This window comes from Ahaetulla prasina, chromosome 10 (genome assembly GCF_028640845.1).
Source record: "Ahaetulla prasina isolate Xishuangbanna chromosome 10, ASM2864084v1, whole genome shotgun sequence".
In the NCBI taxonomy this organism is placed as follows: Eukaryota; Metazoa; Chordata; class Lepidosauria; order Squamata; family Colubridae; genus Ahaetulla; species Ahaetulla prasina.
This window is the reverse complement of record NC_080548.1, coordinates 22,376,678-22,397,894: the sequence shown is the minus strand read 5'-3', so window position 1 is coordinate 22,397,894 and position 21,217 is coordinate 22,376,678. Positions and strand designations below refer to the sequence as shown.

The following is a 21,217-nucleotide window of genomic DNA, read 5'->3' as shown; positions in this document are numbered from 1 at the left end:
CAGGGCGGCTTACACTATGTTAGCAATAGTCTTCATCCTATTTGTATATTTATATACAAAGTCAACCTATTGCCCCTAACAATCTGGGTCCTCATTTTACCTACCTTATAAAGAATGGAAGGCTGAGTCAACCTTGGGCCTGGTGGGACTAGAACCTGCAGTAATTGCAAGCAGCTGCTGTTAATAACAGACTGCATTAGCAGTCTGAGCCACAAAGGCCCCTCTGACAGAATCTCATCATTTTTCCATTGCTGTGCAAATACCAATTCTAGTTGCTGTTAGTATATGCAAAGCCAGGAGCTGCGCTTTCTTTAAATTCAAATATTGGCCATCTAGTTTCCCCATTTCTCTACTACTGATACTCAAACTGCAAGTTTACATTATCAGAGAAAAGTACACTCTGTGATGGGGGGGGAGGGGGGAAGCTTATTACATTTTCTCCATTATATTCTAGGAAGATCCTGATGTTTCTTCAAGAGACATAATATGAAGAGGCGGAGGGTGTACCCAAGAGCTGGTAGGCTGGCCCATTCAGATTTTAATGTGGGTTTCTTGCTAGAAAAGAGATTGGACGATATACAACCACTATTTGAGTCACAGTGGATGCTCCAAACCTGTGATGCATCATCTAAGGACTCACATCCAGGACATCCTCCTTCTCTAGCATTTAAATGTTAACTTCTACATTAGTTACTCACTTTTAGACAACAGTATCAAGACTGTCTTCCCTCTGAAAAGCTTTGTCAAGAACCGCAGGTGAGTGAGATGATTCAATTCACAATTTCACTCCGGAAATCTAGCTATAAGTCTTAAATTTGGACAATAGTCTATGCTGCTGTATTTAATCTTTTGGAATGGGCTAGTTTGGTTGGCATTACAGTGCGTAGCGATATTGTACCCCTTTGTGGAAAGTTATCAATTTTTTTTTTTTAAAAAAAGAATGGTGTAAAATTTGCAATTTCCTTTCCTAATGCATTGTCTTTGTGGGAGAGAAGAAAGGTTGCTAAAGAAACCTCTTGTCAAAAGTGTCGGAGATTTAAACTAAATTGTTTTTGTAAAAGGGTTTTGGGTTGTTCTTTTTTTACATTTTTTAAAATTTGCATTTATATCCCGCCCTTCTCCGAAGACTCAGGGCGGCTTACATTATGTTAAGCAATAGTCTTCATCCATTTGTATATTATATACAAAGTCAACCTATTGCCCCCAACAATCTGGGTCCTCATTTTACCTACCTTATAAAGGATGGAAGGCTGAGTCAACCTTGGGCCTGGTGGGGCTTGAACCTGCAGTAATTGCAAGCAGCTGTGTTAATAACAGACTGTTTTAGCAGTCTGAGCCACCAGAGGCCCTTTCTGGGATCTATGGCTGGATCATGGATCAGAAGCACGCAGAAGAAAGACGACGAGAAGTTATAACATGATTTCAAAACTTTGGTGCTCTTTGGATAAATATGTGAGAACCACCCCCTTTCCCCTTCTCCCCCTACCCTTGTAGATCAGGCCACATTTTAATCATCGCATGAAACATAAATTATATGGAATTTATACAAATGAAAAAAGTATCTTTGAGATTTAGGCATTACCTAACGTACCCTACTTCTGGCTCTGGATAACATGCAGAGTAGATTGCAAAGATATATTTTAACTGGGCGTTGAAATGTGTGTCTTACTTAAGTGGCTGAAAAGGAAGCTATAAATCCATTGTCTAAACTGGAAGAAGGCAGTATGGGAATCCTATTATTGGAAAGAGTTATTTAGGTAATTGAGTCTAATCCTTTGCTCAGACCAGCAATAAAGGGACTTCCTAGAATTTTTATTGGGATTATTTACGACTGGTTATTGAATTCTTTATGTGCAAAAACTCATAACTGCCTGCCTCTCTCCCTCTCTCCATCTCTCTCTCTCATTCTTATTGGAACAGGGTTTCTTATCAAATGTGCATTACGCGTTATGGATAATAATTATAAGAGAACTTAAATGTTTAAGTGTGTGTGTGTGTGTGTGTGTGTGTGTGTTTGTGTGTGTATGCGTATTTGTATAATTTATTCAGAGTCAAAAAATGTGGGGAAGTGTTGAGATTAATAGGTACAATAGCCAAACATTCCGTTGTGTGGATTCTTCTTTTTCCTTCCCCCTATAATAACTAAATAGGGGACGCGGTGGCTTAGTGGCTAAGACGCTGAGCTTGTCGATCGAAAGGTCGGCAGTTCAGCGGTTCGAATCCCTAGTGCTGCCGTGTAACGGGGTAAGCTCCCGTTAGTTGTCCCAGCTTCTGCCAACCTAGCAGTTCGAAAGCGCGTAAAATTGCAAGTAGAAAAAATAGGAACCACCTTTGGTGGGAAGGGAACAGTGTTTCATGCGCCTTTAGCATTTAGTCATGCTGGCCATCTGACCACAGAGATGTCTTTGGACAGCGCTGGCTCTTCGGCTTTGAAACAGAGATGAGCACCGCCCCCTAGAGTCATGAACGACTAGCACGTATGTGCGAGGGGAACCTTTACCTTTACCTAAAATAACTAAATATATATCAGAGAAGTATTGGACTGTGCAAGAATTCAAACTTCAACAAACCAAATACTGAAATGTTAAAAAAAAAAATTATGCATCTTTCAATAGGGTTTTCTCTTCCAACAGAAAAAAAATATTTATATTTTATTGGAAGTGAAATTTGTTTTAGTTAATATGCAGATTTTCACACACCTATTTATTTAATCAATTTATATTCCTGCTCATCTCACATTATTTGGTTCTCCAGTAATAATGTGTCTCAAAAGAAAAGTTGGGAAGAGAAACAGCTAAAACACACTGGTAGACTACTTTTTTTCCCCTTCCAAATGATGGAACATTGTTCTAGTACCAATTCCATGATGTGCCTGTCATTCAGTGCTTTGAATGTTAAATGTTGCACTATTGTTATGCTTTCTTTTATATACCTCATGTTCAAAAGAGTCTAAGCAATGGTGGGCTTCAAATAATTTAACAATCGGTTCTCTGCCCTAATGACCAGCTGGGTAGGCCTGGCTCGGTGGTCACGTGACCACGTAGGCGTGGCCAACTGAACGTCATTCACATCGATGGGTGCTTCACTTTAGCTGTTACAATGTAGCAAGGGTTAACCAGAGAGGCAGTTTCTGTAAGCAGGGCAATAAAGATTAGGCTAGAGACAACTCCAGAACGTTCCCTTCCTGCCTTCCTTGCAGGATTAGCCCTGTAAAGTGGAAAAAAACAAAATAAGATTTCTTTCAACAACGGGTTCTCTGGACTGCTTAGAAAGTTAACAACTGGTTCTCCCGAATAGGTGCAAACTGGCTGAATCCCACCACTGAGTCTAAGAATCAAAATATAAATCAGCCTCCTCCTTCATTTTCTTCTCATTTCTATTATTTTATTATGATCACAGACAATGAAAATTCACTGTCACTGCTGTGAGAGAGGTGGCCATTTAAATAATTCAAATAAATAAATAATCTGAGTAAAATGTCCAACCTTCCCTGCCTGATTAAACCCATCTATGTCTCAACCACAGGAAGTGTTTACCGATGCTTCACAGCAGGACAAAACTAATGATAACGCATTATGGATAATAATTATAGGAGAACTGTTTACATGTACAGTTAATGCTGCTTGGCCTCATTACTGGCGCCGAGGAGGCCCGTAATTGTGGTTTAATCTTGTAGATATCCATGCATTTGTTCTTTGCAGATCTCTTGCCCTGCAGCCAATTGTCCCAAGATTTTTGGGTTCCAGTTGACCTCACAAAACTAAGGATGAAACAACTATTTTGGGGGTTACTTCTGGTGAGCTCAACAGGTAAGGAAATTAACGCCAGGTAACCAACTTTTTCTTATTTGTAAGCTTTATTAGGATCTTTGCTATCAATACTAGGAGGTTAGTAGAGATGGGGAAGACAGTGCAATATTGCAGATTTAGATGTATAAATTTATCAATATTTCCCCCCCACACACACTCATTCTCATTCCTAGATACACAATTATCATGGAGTTACTCTACTATAAGTTAGGTAGCCAATATATTTCATAAATAAATAATCAGTCTGACCCAGTAAGAAGCAAGAATGTTGTGTATAAATCTGGAAATCTAAAGTGAAACTCCTTGTAAAATTGAAGTATAATCTTTCATTTTCTTTTCTGGACATAATAAAGACCTATGTGATATGTAGTGACAAACAAAATGACAATTATAAGTCTATGATGGAATAAATGAAATAGAAAGATTTAAAGGGCAAACAGCTATATACTTTATCTTCCAATCCTGAAGTGAAACCTCAATTAAATGACCCCATTTAGCGGACTCTGGAAGTAACAGCCTGAATTTCTTCTCGAAATAGCAGACAAATGTGTTGTGTCTGAAATATTCTAGAGTGAACAATTACATTTGTTTTTTTACTTTAATTGTACTTTAATTTAAGTGGGATGCGGTGGCTCAGTGGCTAAGACACTGAGCTTGTTGAGCAGAAGTTTGGCAGTTCAGCGGTTCAAATCCCTAGTGCTGTGTAACGGAGTGAGCTCCCGTTACTTGTCCCAGCTTCTGCCAATCTAGCAGAAAGTGGGAAAGTAACAGCATTCCGTGCGCCTTTGGCGTTGAGTCATGCCGGCCACATGACCACGGAGACGTCTTTGGACAACGCTGGCTCTTCGGCTTTGAAACAGAGATGAGGACCGCCCCCTAAGGTTGGGAATGACTAACATGCATGTGCGGGGGAACCTTTACCTTTTTTTAGCAGTAATTTGTGACATTTGTGTCATGACACAAGTTATTTAAATTCACACCAATTTATATCATTTGCATCATGACACCATGATGTAGATATCATGAACTGCTGGGGGAAAAAAAATGAGATTTGCAATGTAACAATATTATAACTGCCTCTCCTGAATGGGCAGTTAAACTGAGATTTCGCCATTCTTTAAAATGGAGAGAGCAAAGAATAACTTAAGCCTGTCTGTCTTGTGAGCTCCGATTCTGATGAAGGCAGCATTATAGGGACATGGCAGAAAAAAAGAGGATGGCAGCAGTGCTGGAATTCAAATTTTTTTACTACCGGTTCTGTGGGCGTGGCTTGGTGGGCGTGGTGTGGCTCTGTGGGCGTGGCTTGGTGGGTGTGGCATGGCTTGGTGGGTGTGGTGTGGCTCTGTGGGCGTGGCTTGGTGGGTGTGGCAGGGGAAGGATACTGCAAAATCCCCATTCCCACTCCATTCTGGGGTCAGCCACAGGTGGTATTTACCAGTTCTCTGAACTACTCAAGATTTCAGCTGCCGGTTCTCCAGAACGTGTCAGAACCTGCTGAATTTCACACCTGGATGGCAGGTCATTCTGTGTTGTGGCTGGAAAGCTGGGAAAAGAAACGTCAGCGTGATTAAAAGCAACAGCATCACAATAACAAGCTGGGGAAGAAAGAAAGATAGGGAAAGATTGTCCCCAAGTGCTCGGAAATGAGATAGTTGGCTAACACTGATGATGTTACTTAGTTTGGTGATGAAATGTCTGCACGAAAACAGTCAAGCTCAGTGAGCATCAAGGACCTCAAAGTTCAGATCTGAGCTACAAATATTGTCTTCTATCGGAGTAGACCTTGCTCCTCCCCTCTTAAGAAAGAAGACAAAAAGCACACATTTCTATCAAATGTGTACATTCTGGTTTGTATAGAAACATACTATGGTAATTTAGAAATGGCCATTATAATAATGCCAATAGATTTGCTGTCATCAGAGTGTGGAAGACCTGTTTACATTCTTAGCCTGCTCTGCTCTCCAGGTGTTAACTAAAAGCAGGTAAGTTTGAAGCTTCTCCCATTGTCCTTCTTATGAGTTGCTCTTTCCAGACTGGTCTCACCTTTCCACTGAAAACAATTCTGCCCTAGTAGACTTCCAGAGAGAAAGTAGCCCTTGAACCACAATTCAGTGCATAATAGCCAAGGCTTTTAGTCACTGTAATGTTAAAAAAGATGTTGAGACTCTAAAAAGAGTGCAGAGAAGAGCAACTAAGATGATTGAGGGATTGGAGGCTAAAACATATGAAGAATGGCTGCTGGAACTGGATATGTCTAGTTTGATGAAAAGAAGGAATAGGGGTGACATGATAGCAGTCTTCCAATATCTCAGGGGCTTCCACAAAGAGGGGGCTGACCAACCTATTCTCCAAAGCGTCTCAAGGCAGGACAAGTATTGTGATCCACCGGCGGCCTGTGGAGCTGGCAGCAATCAGACAGTGAGGGGCTGGGGAGGGTAGAAACAAGAAGCAATGGGTAGAAACTAATCAAGGAGAGAAGCAACTTAGAACTAAGGAGAAATTTCCTGACAGCTAGAACAATTAATCAGTGGAACAACTTGTCTCCAGAAGTTGTGAATATTTCAACACTGGAGGTTTTAAAGAAGAGATTGGATAATTTGAAATGCTGTAGGGTTTCTTTCTATTCTATTCTATTCTATTCTATTCTATTCTATTCTATTCTATTCTATTCTATTCTATTCTATTCTATTTGAAATTATCTGGTCTCATTTTGGAGCAAAGAAACGGTTTTGCTGGAGAAAGTCCTTCTAAGTCCTTCTTAGAAGAACAATAGCAAACAATGCAGTGGAATGTAAATGGACTTCATGCTCAGGTTGGTTTTAGAAAATATCAAGTGGAGATGTCCAAGCAGCGGGCTAGGTTCTAGCAAATGATGCTCTGATGACCATTTCTTTCTTTGGTGTGCTTTTATCTCAAGTCTTGGCACAGGAAAGTGGTGGTGGCCGAATCATAGGCGGATATGACTGCAAACCAAATTCCCGTCCCTTCCAGGCAGCCATTGTAACTGGAAATAAAGGCAACTGGAGGATTTATTGTGGAGGAAGCTTGGTGCACCCGTGTTGGGTGCTGACAGCAGCCCATTGTAGAGCCAGACAAAGGTAAGTCAAAGAAGAAATTAGCATGAAGCAGCAAGGAGAATGGTAAGGATATTTATCCCAGGATAAGAGAGCCAGCTGATGCAGTGGTTAAGGTGGCTCAGTGGCTAAGACACTGAGCTTGTCAGTCAGAAAGGTCGGCAGTTCAGTGGTTCGAATCCCTAGTACAGGTCTCCTAGGTTTGGACTAGGTGACCTCTCTAAGGTCCCTTCCAATTCTGTTAGTGCTAGGTGCTATGAATGGGGAGAACTAGGGGGTGACGTTCTCCCTTAGGCATGGAAGCCAGATCGGAAATCATGAGACAGACAGTCCTGCTTTCTAAGTGCAAATCAGCATCAAGGTGACTATAGGAGAGAGACTGGCTGAGCTGAGGGAGGAGTCAAGTGGGAAATTAGTCTGTAATCCCTACATAGACATAAGAGGCCTGGCCCACTTGAATGCCATTGGACCTTATCTAGTCTGGCCCAGATGCAAACTGCCGGTCTGGGAAGATTCCTGCGAATTAGGCATTGAGCAATGTAGCTAATTAAATTCTTCACATTGTTCATGCCTGACACTGACTGAAAAACAAAAAAACTCTCATCATATCATCCGTGGATGGTTTTGTTGTGTGAACCAGGCAAATGCAGTGCAAAAACAAGCAGACTCTGCTACCAGGCAAGACAAACGTTAAGAAAAGGAACAAGAATCTTGCTCTTTCCCAGGAAGCACAACAAGAAACAGCCCTCAAAGTCCACGTCGCTCCCCGCACACAAGATTTGACTATCAACCCCAAAACCTCAATATGCAAATGTAATATAAGCATTTTAAGAACTGCCTACTGTCTGTTATGATCAATATAGTCTAAAATATCAATATAAAAGGCGCCACGGTGGTGCAGTGGTTAGAGTGCAGTACTGCAGGCTACTTTTGCTGCCTGCCGGCTGCCTGCAATTTGGCAATTTGAATCTCATCAGGCTCAAGGTTGACTCAGCCTTCCATCCTTCTGAGGTAGATAAAATGAGGACCCAGATTGTTGGGGGCAAGAGGCTGACTCTATAAACCGCTTAGAGAGGGCTGCTAAGCATTGTGAAGTGGTATATAAGTCTAAGTGCTATTGCTATTGCTATAATCCCCCTGAGCCAATTTGATGTAGTAGTTAAGGTGCTGGCCTAGAAATTAGAAACAGAAGACGGGGAATTGAATTTCCACCTTAGGCCTGAAAGCAGACTGGATGAATTCAGGCCAATCACTTTTTTTCAGCCCAACTCACCTCCAAAATAGTTGTTGTGGGGAAAATAGATAGGAGGGAGGACAGTGGTGGGATTCAGCCAGTTCGCACCACTTCGGGAGAACCAGTTGTTAACTTTCTGAGTAGTTTGGCAAATTGGTTATTGGAAGAAATCATTATGGCAGAGAACCGGTTGTTAAATTACTTGAATCCCACCACTGAAGTAGGAGTATTACGTATGTTCACTATCCCACTAAATTCTATTCTAAAAAAATATATATTCTTTTCTATTCTATTAAGTTACCCATAAAGTAATAAAAACCGGATAAAAATCTAATAAGTAATCATTCCTAGTTTCTATTAGGGTGGTGTTTTTCAGCCTTGTTCACGATTTTCTTGTGACTCGTTCTATTCTGTTTCCTTTCGTACAGAGTGAAGGTGTGTTTAGGAAAACACAACCTGAAAAAAGTTGAACCAACAGAGCAGTGCATGGATATCGCTGAAACTGTCCCACACCCAGGTTACAATAAAAAGAAAATGGACAAGGATTACATGCTTGTTCGGCTTAAACCCTGCGCCATAATAACCAAAGCAGTTAATGTCACACGACTGCCTACCAATTGCCCAAAGGACGGGACACGATGTACTGTTTCAGGCTGGGGCACGATCAAGTCACCTCAAAGTAAGGGGACAAAAAGGGATGGACAAATGTTGTTTTCCTCGTGTCATCATTCATGCAAATGTGGCCATGGCAATTTCTTGCCCCGGTGGCGCAGAGGTTAGAGTGCAGTACTGCAGGCTCCTTCTGCTGCCTGCCGGCTGCCTGCGATTTGGCAGTTTGAATCTCACCAGGCTCAAGGTTGACTCAGCCTTCCATCCTTCCAAGATCGGTAAAATGAGGACCCAGATTGTTGGGGGCGATAGGATGACTCTAAACCGCTTAGAGAGGGCTGTAAAGCACCGTGAAGCAGTATATAAGTCTAAGTGCTATCGCTATTGCTATTGCTATTACTGCTGTCTAATCTCCCACTCCTAAATTCAGTTTGTCTTATTGTACTATAAGTGCTGAGACAGACATTTGTGAAATGGCCTGTATACTTCTAAAAAAGATGAGCTTAAAAGAAATGAGAAACCTAGGGTTAGGTTTGGGGTTTGGATTGGCCTTCGAATATAATTCATAAAAACTAGAAACACTCAAAGGTCTGGTGTAACTTGAAGTGCAACATTGGAGCCATATGTAAGAACACGTATAAATTAGACTTGGAAGTCTCAGCTTTTAGTTTCCAGCTTGTATAGGAAAGGAAACCTAAAAACTGGCTCAACCAAACCATTGGACAATTCAGTCAACATTCCCCAAATTCATGTTCTCCAGAACTGTTAGGGTTCTGCTGCCTCCCATAATTCCCAGTCAAGGTGATCAAATTTCTGATTTCTGATGTCTGTTCAGACATTGTGGGTTTCTTCGAAAATATCATAATTGTCTCAAGTTCTGTTTGTTGGGTGAAATCTAGCAATCTGTCCAGTGGTGGGTTTAAATTTTTTTTTACTACTGGATCTGTGGGTGTGGCTTGGTGGGCGTGGTGTGGCTTGGTGGGCGTGGCTTGGTGGGCGTGGCAGGGGAAGGATACTGTAAAATCTCCATTCCCTCCCCACTCCAGGGGAAGGTTACATTTCCTCCCAATCAGCTGGGACTCGGAAGGAAGAGAATAGATGGGGGCGGGGCCAGTCAGAATTTTTACTACCGGTTCTCTGAACTACTCAAAATTTCTGCTACCGGTTCTCCAGAACTGGTCCAAACCTGCTGAAACCCACCTCTGAATCTGTCCCAATGGGAAGAACCAAAGGTGAACTTTGAATGAATGTCTCTCCCAGGAACATCTAAAAAGCCACAGATATGCCTGATGTTTATGCATCACTAACTTGTTTTGGGTTTTTGTTACTATTGTTCAATTGATATGTCTTGCAGACAAACTTCCAGCCAAGATGCAGTGTGCAAATGTCAGCATTGTTCCATTCAATCAATGCAATAAAGCGTATTATGGTAGGATCACTTCACACATGTTGTGTGCTGGAGTACCTCAAGGAGGCATTGACTCTTGCCAGGTAAGAGGAGAGCTGGTGGCGGTTTCAGCCCTGTGATGTACAGGCTTTTAAGAACATGTGAGAGTTATATCTTTATTTTATCGACAAAGAAATAAACGGTAAAATAAAAATTCAGCACAAAAGTAGTTTGTCGCAAAAGCAACAGGCTCAGGGGTGAAATGCTTCTGGTTCAGACCGGATCACGCGATCCGGTAGCGATGGTGGTGGGGATCGCTGTTCTACTTATCTTGTTAAGCATCCTTTTTCCACATGAAGGGTGCGTTTGGTGCATGCATGCCCGTGCAGTGTGCATTTGGTGCGCACTGTGCATGCACATGCAGTGTGTGTTTGCTGCGCACTGTGCATGCTCATGCAGCATGCATTTGGCGCGCACCGTGCATGCACAGGCAGCGAACCAGTGGCAAATCGTGAAGTATTTCACCACTGGTCTGCAGTTAGTGGTTGGGCTGGCATAAGAAGATTAAAAAAAATAAGATAAAAATGAATTAGATCTTTTTCTTGAAGTTAAACTAGGATAAGATCAATATGGGAGAGTTAAGTGACAATTTCTGCCTTTTTTTTTCCCCTTGTAGGGTGATTCTGGGGGCCCCCTCGTCTGCAATGGGCGACTTGAAGGTGTGGTTTCTTGGGGGAGGTTTGTGTGTGCTCAAAGAGGGAACCCAGGAGTCTATGCCAAAGTCTGCTGCGTTGTACCATGGATTCAGAACACAATTAAGAAGTGGATACGTTCTCTCTATGGAGGATTCGAATAGAAGGAAGACAATCATTTCTGAGAAAACCTTGGGAATGATTTGGCTCTCTAGCAAATCATTTTATCTCCCCACATTTCCTGGATGGGTTTAGGGTTAGAATCTGCAACTATGAGGGACGTTTTACATATTATGGTATTTGGCCAAGGGCTCTGTGTAGCTGGGTCAAGTTATTTGGTTGATTTAATGCAAATTTGTTATGCTATCCATTTTTTTCTTGGTTTCTCCTCCCGCCCCCCAACCCTATCATTCTGTATTGTGAAAAGCGATGAGAACAATTTTGTCTTGTACAAGTAGACCTCAGCTTGCAATCATTCATTTAGTGACCCTTCAAAGTTACAGCAGCACTTGAACAAGTAACTTACGACCGTGTTTCATTCAACAGTTGTAGCATCGCTATGATCACGTGGTCAAAATTGAGACATGCGGCAACTGGCTCATATTTTTGACAGGTGCAGTGCCCTGGGGTCATGTGATCACTTTTTGTGACCGACTGACGAACAAAGTCAATGGAAAAGCCAGATTCACTTAACAACCGTGTTATTAACTTAACGAACAATTCACTTAACAACCGTGGCAAGAAAAATCATAAAATGGGGCAAAGTTCACTTAACAGCTGTCTTGCTTAACAAGAGAAAATTTTGGGCTCAGTTGTGGTCGTAAGTCAAGGACTATCTGTATAAACAAGTGGTGGAGGAGCACTGAACCATCGTATGAGAAATTGGTGGGGGCAAGGGATTAGGGCCCCAAACGTCTTCATTCTTGGCTGTCTTATTCTGAGGGATTGGTAGAGCAAAGGAGTGGGGGAAAAGAGAACGGAAAGGAAAAAAATAATAATGCCCTGGTTCCGATATCAAAACCAGGTTTTGAAGGCTCCTCAACAATTTAAGTCAGATATATCTTTTCTTTTTTTTTATCAGTACCCCATTTTCAGACTTCATTTCCCACTTGGTAAGACCAATAACTAAATTGCATCTACCATTTGCTCGTCTCTTCTCTCTGTGTCTATTACAGGGGTGTCAAACCAGCCGGCCAGCACGCAGGCATGTGTCAGAAACAAAGACCAGCTGGCCTGTGCGCTCATTCATGCACGCTCATTCCGGTTTGGGCACTCGGTCCCAAAAAGGTTCACCATCACTGCCCTATGAGCACCTCTTAAAGCATGGCACGGTTGGGCCAAGCTTCAGGTTTTACCTGAATCATGGATTACGTTAAAATGGAGATCCTCAGTGATAGCTATCACCCCCGGCTTCCGGTGTGAGTCATGGCTGACTAAAAATGCCTCTGTGAACAAGTGGAGACAATGACCACTGTGCAAAAGACCGGTGAGTCCTTCACATTTCCCCAAAGAAGGAGAGATTGGGAAGTCATCCAGAGGTGCTCTGAATTTCAGCTTCTCATGAGGAGAGCTGGGGTTTCCCAGGGGTTTGAGCACCAGGAGCCAAGATAATGTCTTTGTTCTCAGTAGGGGCACAGCTTTTCATAAGGCCATTAAGATGGCTGAACTCGGTTTCTAATTACTTTTGGAAATGTTCAATTTAACTAGTTTATGGATATTAGAGACCTTCGAAACAGAAAGCTCAATTGGACACCTGGAGAGTTTTAACTTCTTTTGGATTTAAGTCATTTTAAATAGCGTTTTGAAAATTTACAATAATATACAATTGACAAAAAAACAGGGGAAAAATGGATTGGGAAACCAGGGAGATTGGTAATATTGGTTATTTTTTTCTGTAAGATTTGAAAGGCAAGTATATAATGAAATATATTTGTAGGAAATGGCTGAAACAAAAACCATATTAGTTTTAATAAAGGTTGATAAAGCTGCCCAGAGTCATTCGATTGTGAGATGGGTGGCATATAAATTTAATTTAAAAAATGAAGATTGCTAATGGATGCCAGTGGAAATCAAAAGATCAAGCAGAAAAGAGTTAAAACGGCCAACCCAGCGATAACTTTTTTTCATCTTAGAGGTTTTTTTTACATGGTCTAAAATTTTTAATAAGTAATATCTTGTAAAGGATTGGATTTTAATGGATAAACTTTTAAAAGATGATGAGAAAAAAATTAAAAACTTTCACCTGACAGAGTTTGAAACATGGAAGATAACAATAAAGAGGTTACCAAGATGGAAATACGGAAGAGAAATCAAGAAAATGACATGGAACAGCTGCAACAAAAAATTCTAGACAATGCCTTTCTATTGGTATTCTTGAATTACAATCTCAACCTTCATTTATATATATATTGATTAAAACTGGGACTAAATTTATTTATTAATTTACAATAAATCAGAGGGCAACAGTCCAACAGATGGGTGATCTTGTTACGTCTCCTTGGTTTGTACACTGAATCTTTCTTCAAATACTAGTGATAAGTTTTCTCTGAAATCTCCCACATTTATTGCTACTCTATCAGATGTTAGCCCTTTGAAGTAGTCCAGAGAAAAGGACCACAATGAGTACTAGTTCTATTTTTATTGTAAGGTTAATGTCAGGCCCCAGGGAAATCCAGAAATCCAGGCAATTCAAATGAATATAAAGATGTATTGCAAGTGTAAGCTCTCTACAAGAATCTGAACTACTAACGGTCAAAGCAAATTGACGGTAGGTGAGAGTCAAGGAAATCAAGGTGGGCTGAACGTAGATCTCTTGTGGATGCGAAGGGATTCGAGACTGATGATTTGTTCGACTCAGCCTCAGCCTCAGCCTGCTCATCTCCTATAGTTATATTAAAAGAATCTTGCTATTCTGAAAGTGTTCCAGCCCTAATTTCCTTGTACTGGCCAGAAAACTAGTGAGGACCTTTCTGAAATGCTTCCCATGTTTCCTCTACTTCTCTGAACTGAGATACCTTTTACATGGCAGTTGGGCCAAGCTTCAGGTTTTACCTGAATCATGGATTACGTTAAAATGGAGATCCTCAGTGATAGGTATCACCCCCGGCTTCCGGTGTGAGTCATGGCTGACTAAAAATGTCTCTGTGAATAAGAGGAGACAATGACCACTGTGCAAAAGACCGGTGAGTCCTTCACATTTCTCCAAAGAAGGAGAGATTGGGAAGTCATCCAGAGGTGCTCTGAATTTCAGCTTCTCATGAGGAGAGCGTAAAGCAGCTATCTCCCAGGGGTTTGAGCACCAGGAGCCAAGATAATGTCTTTGTTCTCAGTAGGGGCACAGCTTTTCATAAGGCCATTAAGATGGCTGAACTCGGTTTCTAATTACTTTTGGAAATGTTCAATTTAACTAGTTTATGGATATTAGAGACCTTCGAAACAGAAAGCTCAATTGGACACCTGGAGAGTTTTAACTTCTTTTGGATTTAAGTCATTTTAAATAGCGTCTTGAAAATTTACAATAATATACAATTGACAAAAAAACACCCAAAAAATGGATTGGGAAACCAGGGAGATTGGTAATATTGGTTATTTTTTTCTGTAAGATTTGAAAGGCAAGTATATAATGAAATAATATATTTGTAGGAAATGACTGAAACAAAAACCATATTAGTTTTAATAAAGGATGATAAAGCTGCCCAGAGTCATTCGATTGTGAGATGGGTGGCATATAAATTTAATTTAAAAAATGAAGATTGCTAATGGATGCCAGTGGAAATCAAAAGATCAAGCAGAAAAGAGTTAAAACGGCCAACCCAACTTTTTTCATCTTAGAGTTTTTTTTACATGGTCTAAAATTTTTAATAAGTAATATCTTGTAAAGGATTGGATTTTAATGGATAAACTTTTAAAAGATGATGAGAAAAAAATAAAAAACTTTCACCTGACATAGAGTTTGAAACATGGAAGATAACAATAAAGAGATTACCAAGATGGAAATACGGAAGAGAAATCAAGAAAATGACATGGAACAGCTGCAACAAAAAATTCTAGACAATGCCTTTCTATTGGTATTCTTGAATTACAATCTCAACCTTCATTTATATATATATTGATTAAAACTGGGACTAAATTTATTTATTAATTTACAATAAATCAGAGGGCAACAGTCCAACAGATGGGTGATCTTGTTACGTCTCCTTGGTTTGTACACTGAATCTTTCTTCAAATACTAGTGATAAGTTTTCTCTGAAATCTCCCACATTTATTGCTACTCTATCAGATGTTAGCCCTTTGAAGTAGTCCAGAGAAAAGGACCACAATGAGTACTAGTTCTATTTTTATTGTAAGGTTAATGTCAGGCCCCAGGGAAATCCAGAAATCCAGGCAATTCAAATGAATATAAAGATGTATTGCAAGTGTAAGCTCTCTACAAGAATCTGAACTACTAACGGTCAAAGCAAATTGACGGTAGGTGAGAGTCAAAGGAAATCAAGGTGGGCTGAACGTAGATCTCTTGTGGATGCGAAGGGATTCGAGACTGATGATTTGTTCGACTCAGCCTCAGCCTCAGCCTGCTCATCTCCTATAGTTATATTAAAAGAATCTTGCTATTCTGAAAGTGTTCCAGCCCTAATTTCCTTGTACTGGCCAGAAAACTAGTGAGGACCTTTCTGAAATGCTTCCCATGTTTCCTCTACTTCTCTGAACTGAGATACCTTTTACATGGCAGTTGCCTAGTCTGCAGCTCATCCTCCTCCCTCCCACATACCATTACAGCAGTGGTGAAATCCAAATTTTTTTACTACCGGTTCTGTGGGTGTGGCTTGGTGGGCATGGCGTGGTTTGATGGGATTGGCTTTCTGGGAGTGGCAAGGGAAGGATACTGCAAAATCTCCATTCCCACCCCACTCCAGGGGAAGGATGCTGCAAAATCCCCATTCCCTCCCCACTCCTGGGGGAAGGATATTGCAAAATCTCCATTCCCACCCCACTCTGGGGCCAGCCAGAGGTGGTATTTGCCGGTTCTCTGAACTACTCAAAATTTCTGCTACCGGTTCTCCAAACTGCTCAAAATTTCCACTGTCAGTTCTCCAGAACCTGTCAGAACCTGCTGGATTTCAGCCCTGGATTACAGTATATCTGAGAGGCAGGGATGGTTGCTGGGCAGGCATGGCCATGGTGGGCGTGGGCTAGTCGACCTCTTGCACCACAGCACGGGGATCGTTTTCGCCATCCTCAGTCTCTCTGGAGGCTGGAAACAGGCCCATTTCTGGCCTTCTGGAATTTTCCGCGAGCACTGTTTTTCACCCTCCCTGGGCTCCAGAGGCTTTTCTTGAGCCTCCAGGGGGTGAAAATGGCCTCCCCTGGGCTCTGGAGGCCCTCTGGAAGCCAGAAATGAGCCCGTTTCTGGCCTTCCAGAGCCTCCGGGAGGCCTGCTTTTTGCCCTCCCCAGGCCCTGCACTTACCTGGCATCCAAAACAGGCCACGTGGAGACTCTTGGAATGGGAGGGGTGGGGTGGGTGGGGTGGGGCCAGCCAGGAGTGGGATTTGGGGGTTCGCCGAACGCAAAAATCTTCGCTAGAGGATCGCCTGAACCTGGGTAAACCCGGAGCAGCCCACCCCTGCTGAGAGGGGAATCAGAACAATCAAGTTGGCATATGCAACCACATGATCAAAGCCCTGCCCTTTCATTTTATTTTATTTTTTAGTGGGTAGGGAGTAGGGTTTTCTTTTTTTTATTGAAAGAGTTTTAAAAAAAACAAAAACATTTTCCCCCTTTTTTCCCCCTCCCTCCCAAAAAAAAAGACAAAACAAAACACCCCCCTCCCTCCCCCACCCCCGGCTTCCCGGGTCAATCACAAGGTAAAGTCCAATCCAAATAACCACATCCAAAGCTTTTCGTCTCCCAACCCCCTCCCCATTACATAAAATAACTTTCTAATTATTCAAAGGCAATCTGATATTTCTTAATCTGATATCTGTTTTGTAGATAATCAATCCATTTTTCCATTCAATTAAATATCTTTCCTGCGTATTGTCTTTTAAAACGCTGAGATTTTAGCCATCTCAGCCAAGTTAATAACTTTCAATATCCATTCTTCTATTGTAGGTATCTCTTCTTCTTCCAGTATTGTCCAATCAACAGTCTTGCTGCTGTTATTAAGTTCAAAATCAGTTTAGTCTCAATCCCTGTACAATCCATTATAATTCCCAAAAGGAAAAATTGTGGCAGGAACTTTATCTTCTTCTTCAGTACATTTTGAATAATCCACCAAATTCTTATCCAAAAGACCTTAATTTTCTTGCAAGTCCACCAAATATGAAAATATGTAGCATCATCACAATCACACCTCCAACATTTCGCTTGGATATTAGGATACATACATGATAATTTTTTGGGATCTAAATGCCATCTATAAAACATCTTATAAAAATTTTCCTTTAATTCTGTGCTTGTGTAAACTTAACATTTCTAACCCAAATTTTCTCCCATGTTTCCAACATTATTGGTTCCTGAATATTCTGTGCCCATTTTATCATACAATCCTTTACCAAATCCTTTTCCGAATCTATTTCAAGCAACACATTATACAATCTCTTTATATGCTCCAGGGTCTGATTTCTAATTTGCTTTATTAAATTTTCCTCCCTTTGCATTATACCAATTTTTTGATCTTCTTTCCATCTAGCACTTATTTGCCCATATTGAAACCAAGTATAATTCCTCCCTTCTTCATTTAATACCTGTAATGATTTTAATTGCAATCTACCTCCTTCAGCATACAAAAGTTCTTTATATGTAATCATTTCCTGTTTCTGTTCTATATTTATATTCTCTATTGCATGTCTAGGGCTCGCCCATATAGGAATCTTATAATCTAATTTATAGGAATATTTATTCCAGACCATAAAGAGCACTTCTCAACACATGATTCTTAAAAGCCCTATCCACTTTTTTTCCATAAAATAAGTACGCATGCCATCCATATAACAAGTCATAACCTTCTATATTCAAAATTCTTTCCTCTGTTAAGTTAAACCAGTCACTTATTACTGAGAGGGTTACTGCTTCATAATATAGTTTAAAATTAGGCATTCTTAAACCACCTCTTTCCCGTGAATCCTGTATTATTTTCATTTTAACCCTCGCCTTTTTACCCTGCCATATAAAGGGAGTAGGGTTTTCATTATGCAATTGTAGATTCCTTCTTGACTTTTTTGGACAAACAACCCCTCCTCCCCTATGCTCCTGGATTCAGGCTTTACAGGTCTTTGTATAGGCTCCAAAGAGTCATCTATTTCCTTAGCCTGAGAAATAGGAGGAATACTGGAATGTGGCCAATCCTACCATTGTTACAAAGGATGCATTGTTGGCAAGTGATGAAAGAATAGCATATTATTCTGAAATACAACCTGAGTTTGGGGATCTGCAGCTTCTTTCAGGTCAATGGTTGTAGTCCATTTTTTTTGAAATTATACAAACATTTACATGCTGGCTATTCACCTAACTCAGAACCGGGGGTTTAGGGACAGAAAAGGGTTCTTTCATCCATAACCAACAAAGTTTATAAGATTCTCTCATTATAGCTGACAACAATAATGTAGAATTTCAATAATAGGGAAGAGGTGGCTTTTCACAGAAGGCTTTAGAGGAGCACAATGGCTCGAGTGGTTGGGAGTGTGGTCAGGAGGTTAGCAAGTCCACGTTTGAGACCCAACAGCTGCCATGGGCGGGGTTGAGTTCCAACCTTCGCTCCAGCTCATGCCGGGGACATGAAAGGAGCCCCCTAGTGGGCATCCCCAGGACAATGGTGATGTCACTGGCTAATTATTTCAACCTGATAGGATCTCTCGGTGCTTCTGACACAAGTGCAGCAACATAAGGCTTTATGGTCAAATGGACCGCTGCTTGATGACAGATGTAATAATATGTGGAAGTAACCTTGGGAGACTGGGCAAAGAGATGGTGCCTAGGGAATGATCAGGTGAGAGGAAACATAGCCCATAGCTGCATAACGGACAGAGTAAGTAGCTCAAGAGGAACCCTCTCTAAGTTATCAGAATGTAAAGGTAATGGCAGCAGTATTGTAATTTCAGACTTGCAAGATTCTATTAATGTAGCTTTACAATAAAGAAGAATTAGCTCATCTTGTCTATTTTATTTATTTATTTATTTGTTGAGTATGTATTAGATAATATATAAAAGTATAAGCATGAATTGAATACATAAAATGAATACAATTAAAGAGAACATTAGGACAATAATGGTAGGTACGATGGTGCTCTTATGCACGCCCCTTACAGACCACTTAGGAATAGGGTGAGGTCAACAGTAGCCAGTCTAAGGTTAAAATTTGGGGGGTTTGGGGATGAGACCACAGTCTGGTAGTGTATTACTGGCATTGACCACTCTGTTACTGAAGTCATATTTTCTGCAATCGAGTTTGGAGCATTTTACCTTAAGTTTGTATCTATTGTGTGCTCATGTATTGTTGTGGTTGAAGCTGAAGTAGTCATTGAAAGGTAGGACATTGTAGCAGATGATTTTATGAGCTATGCTCAGGTCATACCGAAGGCGGCGTAGTCCTCAATTTTCTAAGCCCAAAATTTCAAGTCTGGTGGCATAAGGTATTTTGTTGCGAGCGGAGGAGTGAAGGACTCTTCTTGTGAAATATTTCTGGACACGTTCAATTGTATTAATGTCCGATATGCAGTGAGGGTTCTAATCTATCTATCTATCTATCTGTCTATCTATCTATCTATCTATCTATCTATCTATCTGTCTATCTATCTATCTATCTATCTATCTATCTATCTATCTATCTATCTATCTATCTATCTATCGTCTTGTCTATCTGGGAAACAGCTCAGATGAAAAAATTGGTCTAGGCAGATTTGATACTGGCCAACTGTGCATCAAGCCAGGGTGATCTACTTCCTCAGCACTTTCATAGGTTTAGATTCCTTGAGTCACAAGGCTCTTTGTTCTTATTGGATACCCTTCCATTATGAAACCATTTTATCGGTCATTCAGTAGGGAGAGATTTTATTAGTCTGATATTGAAGGAGATGGTCTATCTCTGTGAAACCCATTGTTGTGACCCAGGCCCAAGTAGGTAGTGGGAAACTCAGTCAGTGTAAAAACAAACAAACTTTATTAGAACAGCTGAGAGTTACTTCATTAAAGCAAATTCCTCCCAACACAATTTCTCAGTCCTATCACTAGCCTTGGTCTAATTAGGCAAACTGCCAAAGGCCTTTCTTGGCAAAAGTTTATAAGATTCTCTCATTATAGTTAACAACAATAATGTAGAATTTCAATAATAGGGAAGAGGTGGCTTTTCACAGAAGGCTTTAGAGGAGCACAATGGCTCGAGTGGTTGGGAGTGTGGTCAGGAGGTTAGCAAGTCCACGTTTGAGACCCAACAGCTGCCATGGGGCGGGGTTGAGTTCCCATCCTTCGCTCCAGCTCATGCCGGGGACATGAAAGGAGCCCCCTAGTGGGCATCCCCAGGGCAATGGTGATGTCACTGGCTAATTATTTCAACCTGATAGGATCTCTTGGTGCTTTTGACACAAGTGCAGCAACATAAGGCTTTATGGTCAAATGGACCGCTGCTTGATGACAGATGTAATAATATGTGGAAGTAACCTTAGGAGACTGGGCAAAGAGATGGTGCCTAGAGAATGATCAGGTGAGAGGAAACATAGCCCATAGCTGCATAACGGACAGAGTAAGTAGCTCAAGAGGAACCCTCTCTAAGTTATCAGAATGTAAAGGTAATGGCAGCAGTATTGTAATTTCAGACTTGCAAGATTCTATTAATGTAGCTTTACAATAAAGAAGAATTAGCTCATCTTGTCTATTTTATTTATTCATTTATTTGTTGAGTATGTATTAGATAATATATAAAAGTATAAGCATGAATTGAATACATAAAATGAATACAATTAAAGAGAACATTAGGACAGGAATGGTAGGTACGATGGTGCTCTTATGCATGCCCCTTACAGATCACTTAGGAATAGGGTGAGGTCAACAGTAGCCAGTCTAAAGTTAAAATTTTGGGGGTTTGGGGATGAGACCACAGAGTCTGGTAGTGTATTACTGGCATTGACCACTCTGTTACTCTGTCATATTTTCTGCAATCGAGTTTGGAGCATTTTACCTTAAGTTTGTATCTATTGTGTGCTCATGTATTGTTGTGGTTGAAGCTGAAGTAGTCATTGACAGGTAGGACATTGTAGCAGATGATTTTATGAGCTATGCTCAGGTCATACCGAAGGCGGCGTAGTCCTCAATTTTCTAAGCCCAAAATTTCAAGGCTGGTGGCATAAGGTATTTTGTTGCGAGCGGAGGAGTGAAGGACTCTTCTTGTGAAATATTTCTGGACACGTTCAATTGTATTAAT

At 40.9% G+C, this 21,217-nt stretch overlaps 1 protein-coding gene across 1 annotated transcript; it reads left to right on the top strand.

Annotated features, from left to right (window-relative positions):
• Positions 1–714: 714 nt before the first annotated feature.
• On the top strand, positions 715–11,274 carry LOC131204499 (trypsin-3-like). Its single transcript, XM_058195872.1, has 6 exons — positions 715–756; positions 3,702–3,809; positions 6,727–6,907; positions 8,546–8,796; positions 10,081–10,217; positions 10,790–11,274. The coding sequence occupies exons 2-6, from the start codon at positions 3,767–3,769 to the stop codon at positions 10,967–10,969; spliced, it is 792 nt and encodes a 263-aa protein (XP_058051855.1). The 5' UTR covers positions 715–756; positions 3,702–3,766; the 3' UTR covers positions 10,970–11,274.
• The last annotated feature ends 9,943 nt before the right edge of the window (positions 11,275–21,217 follow it).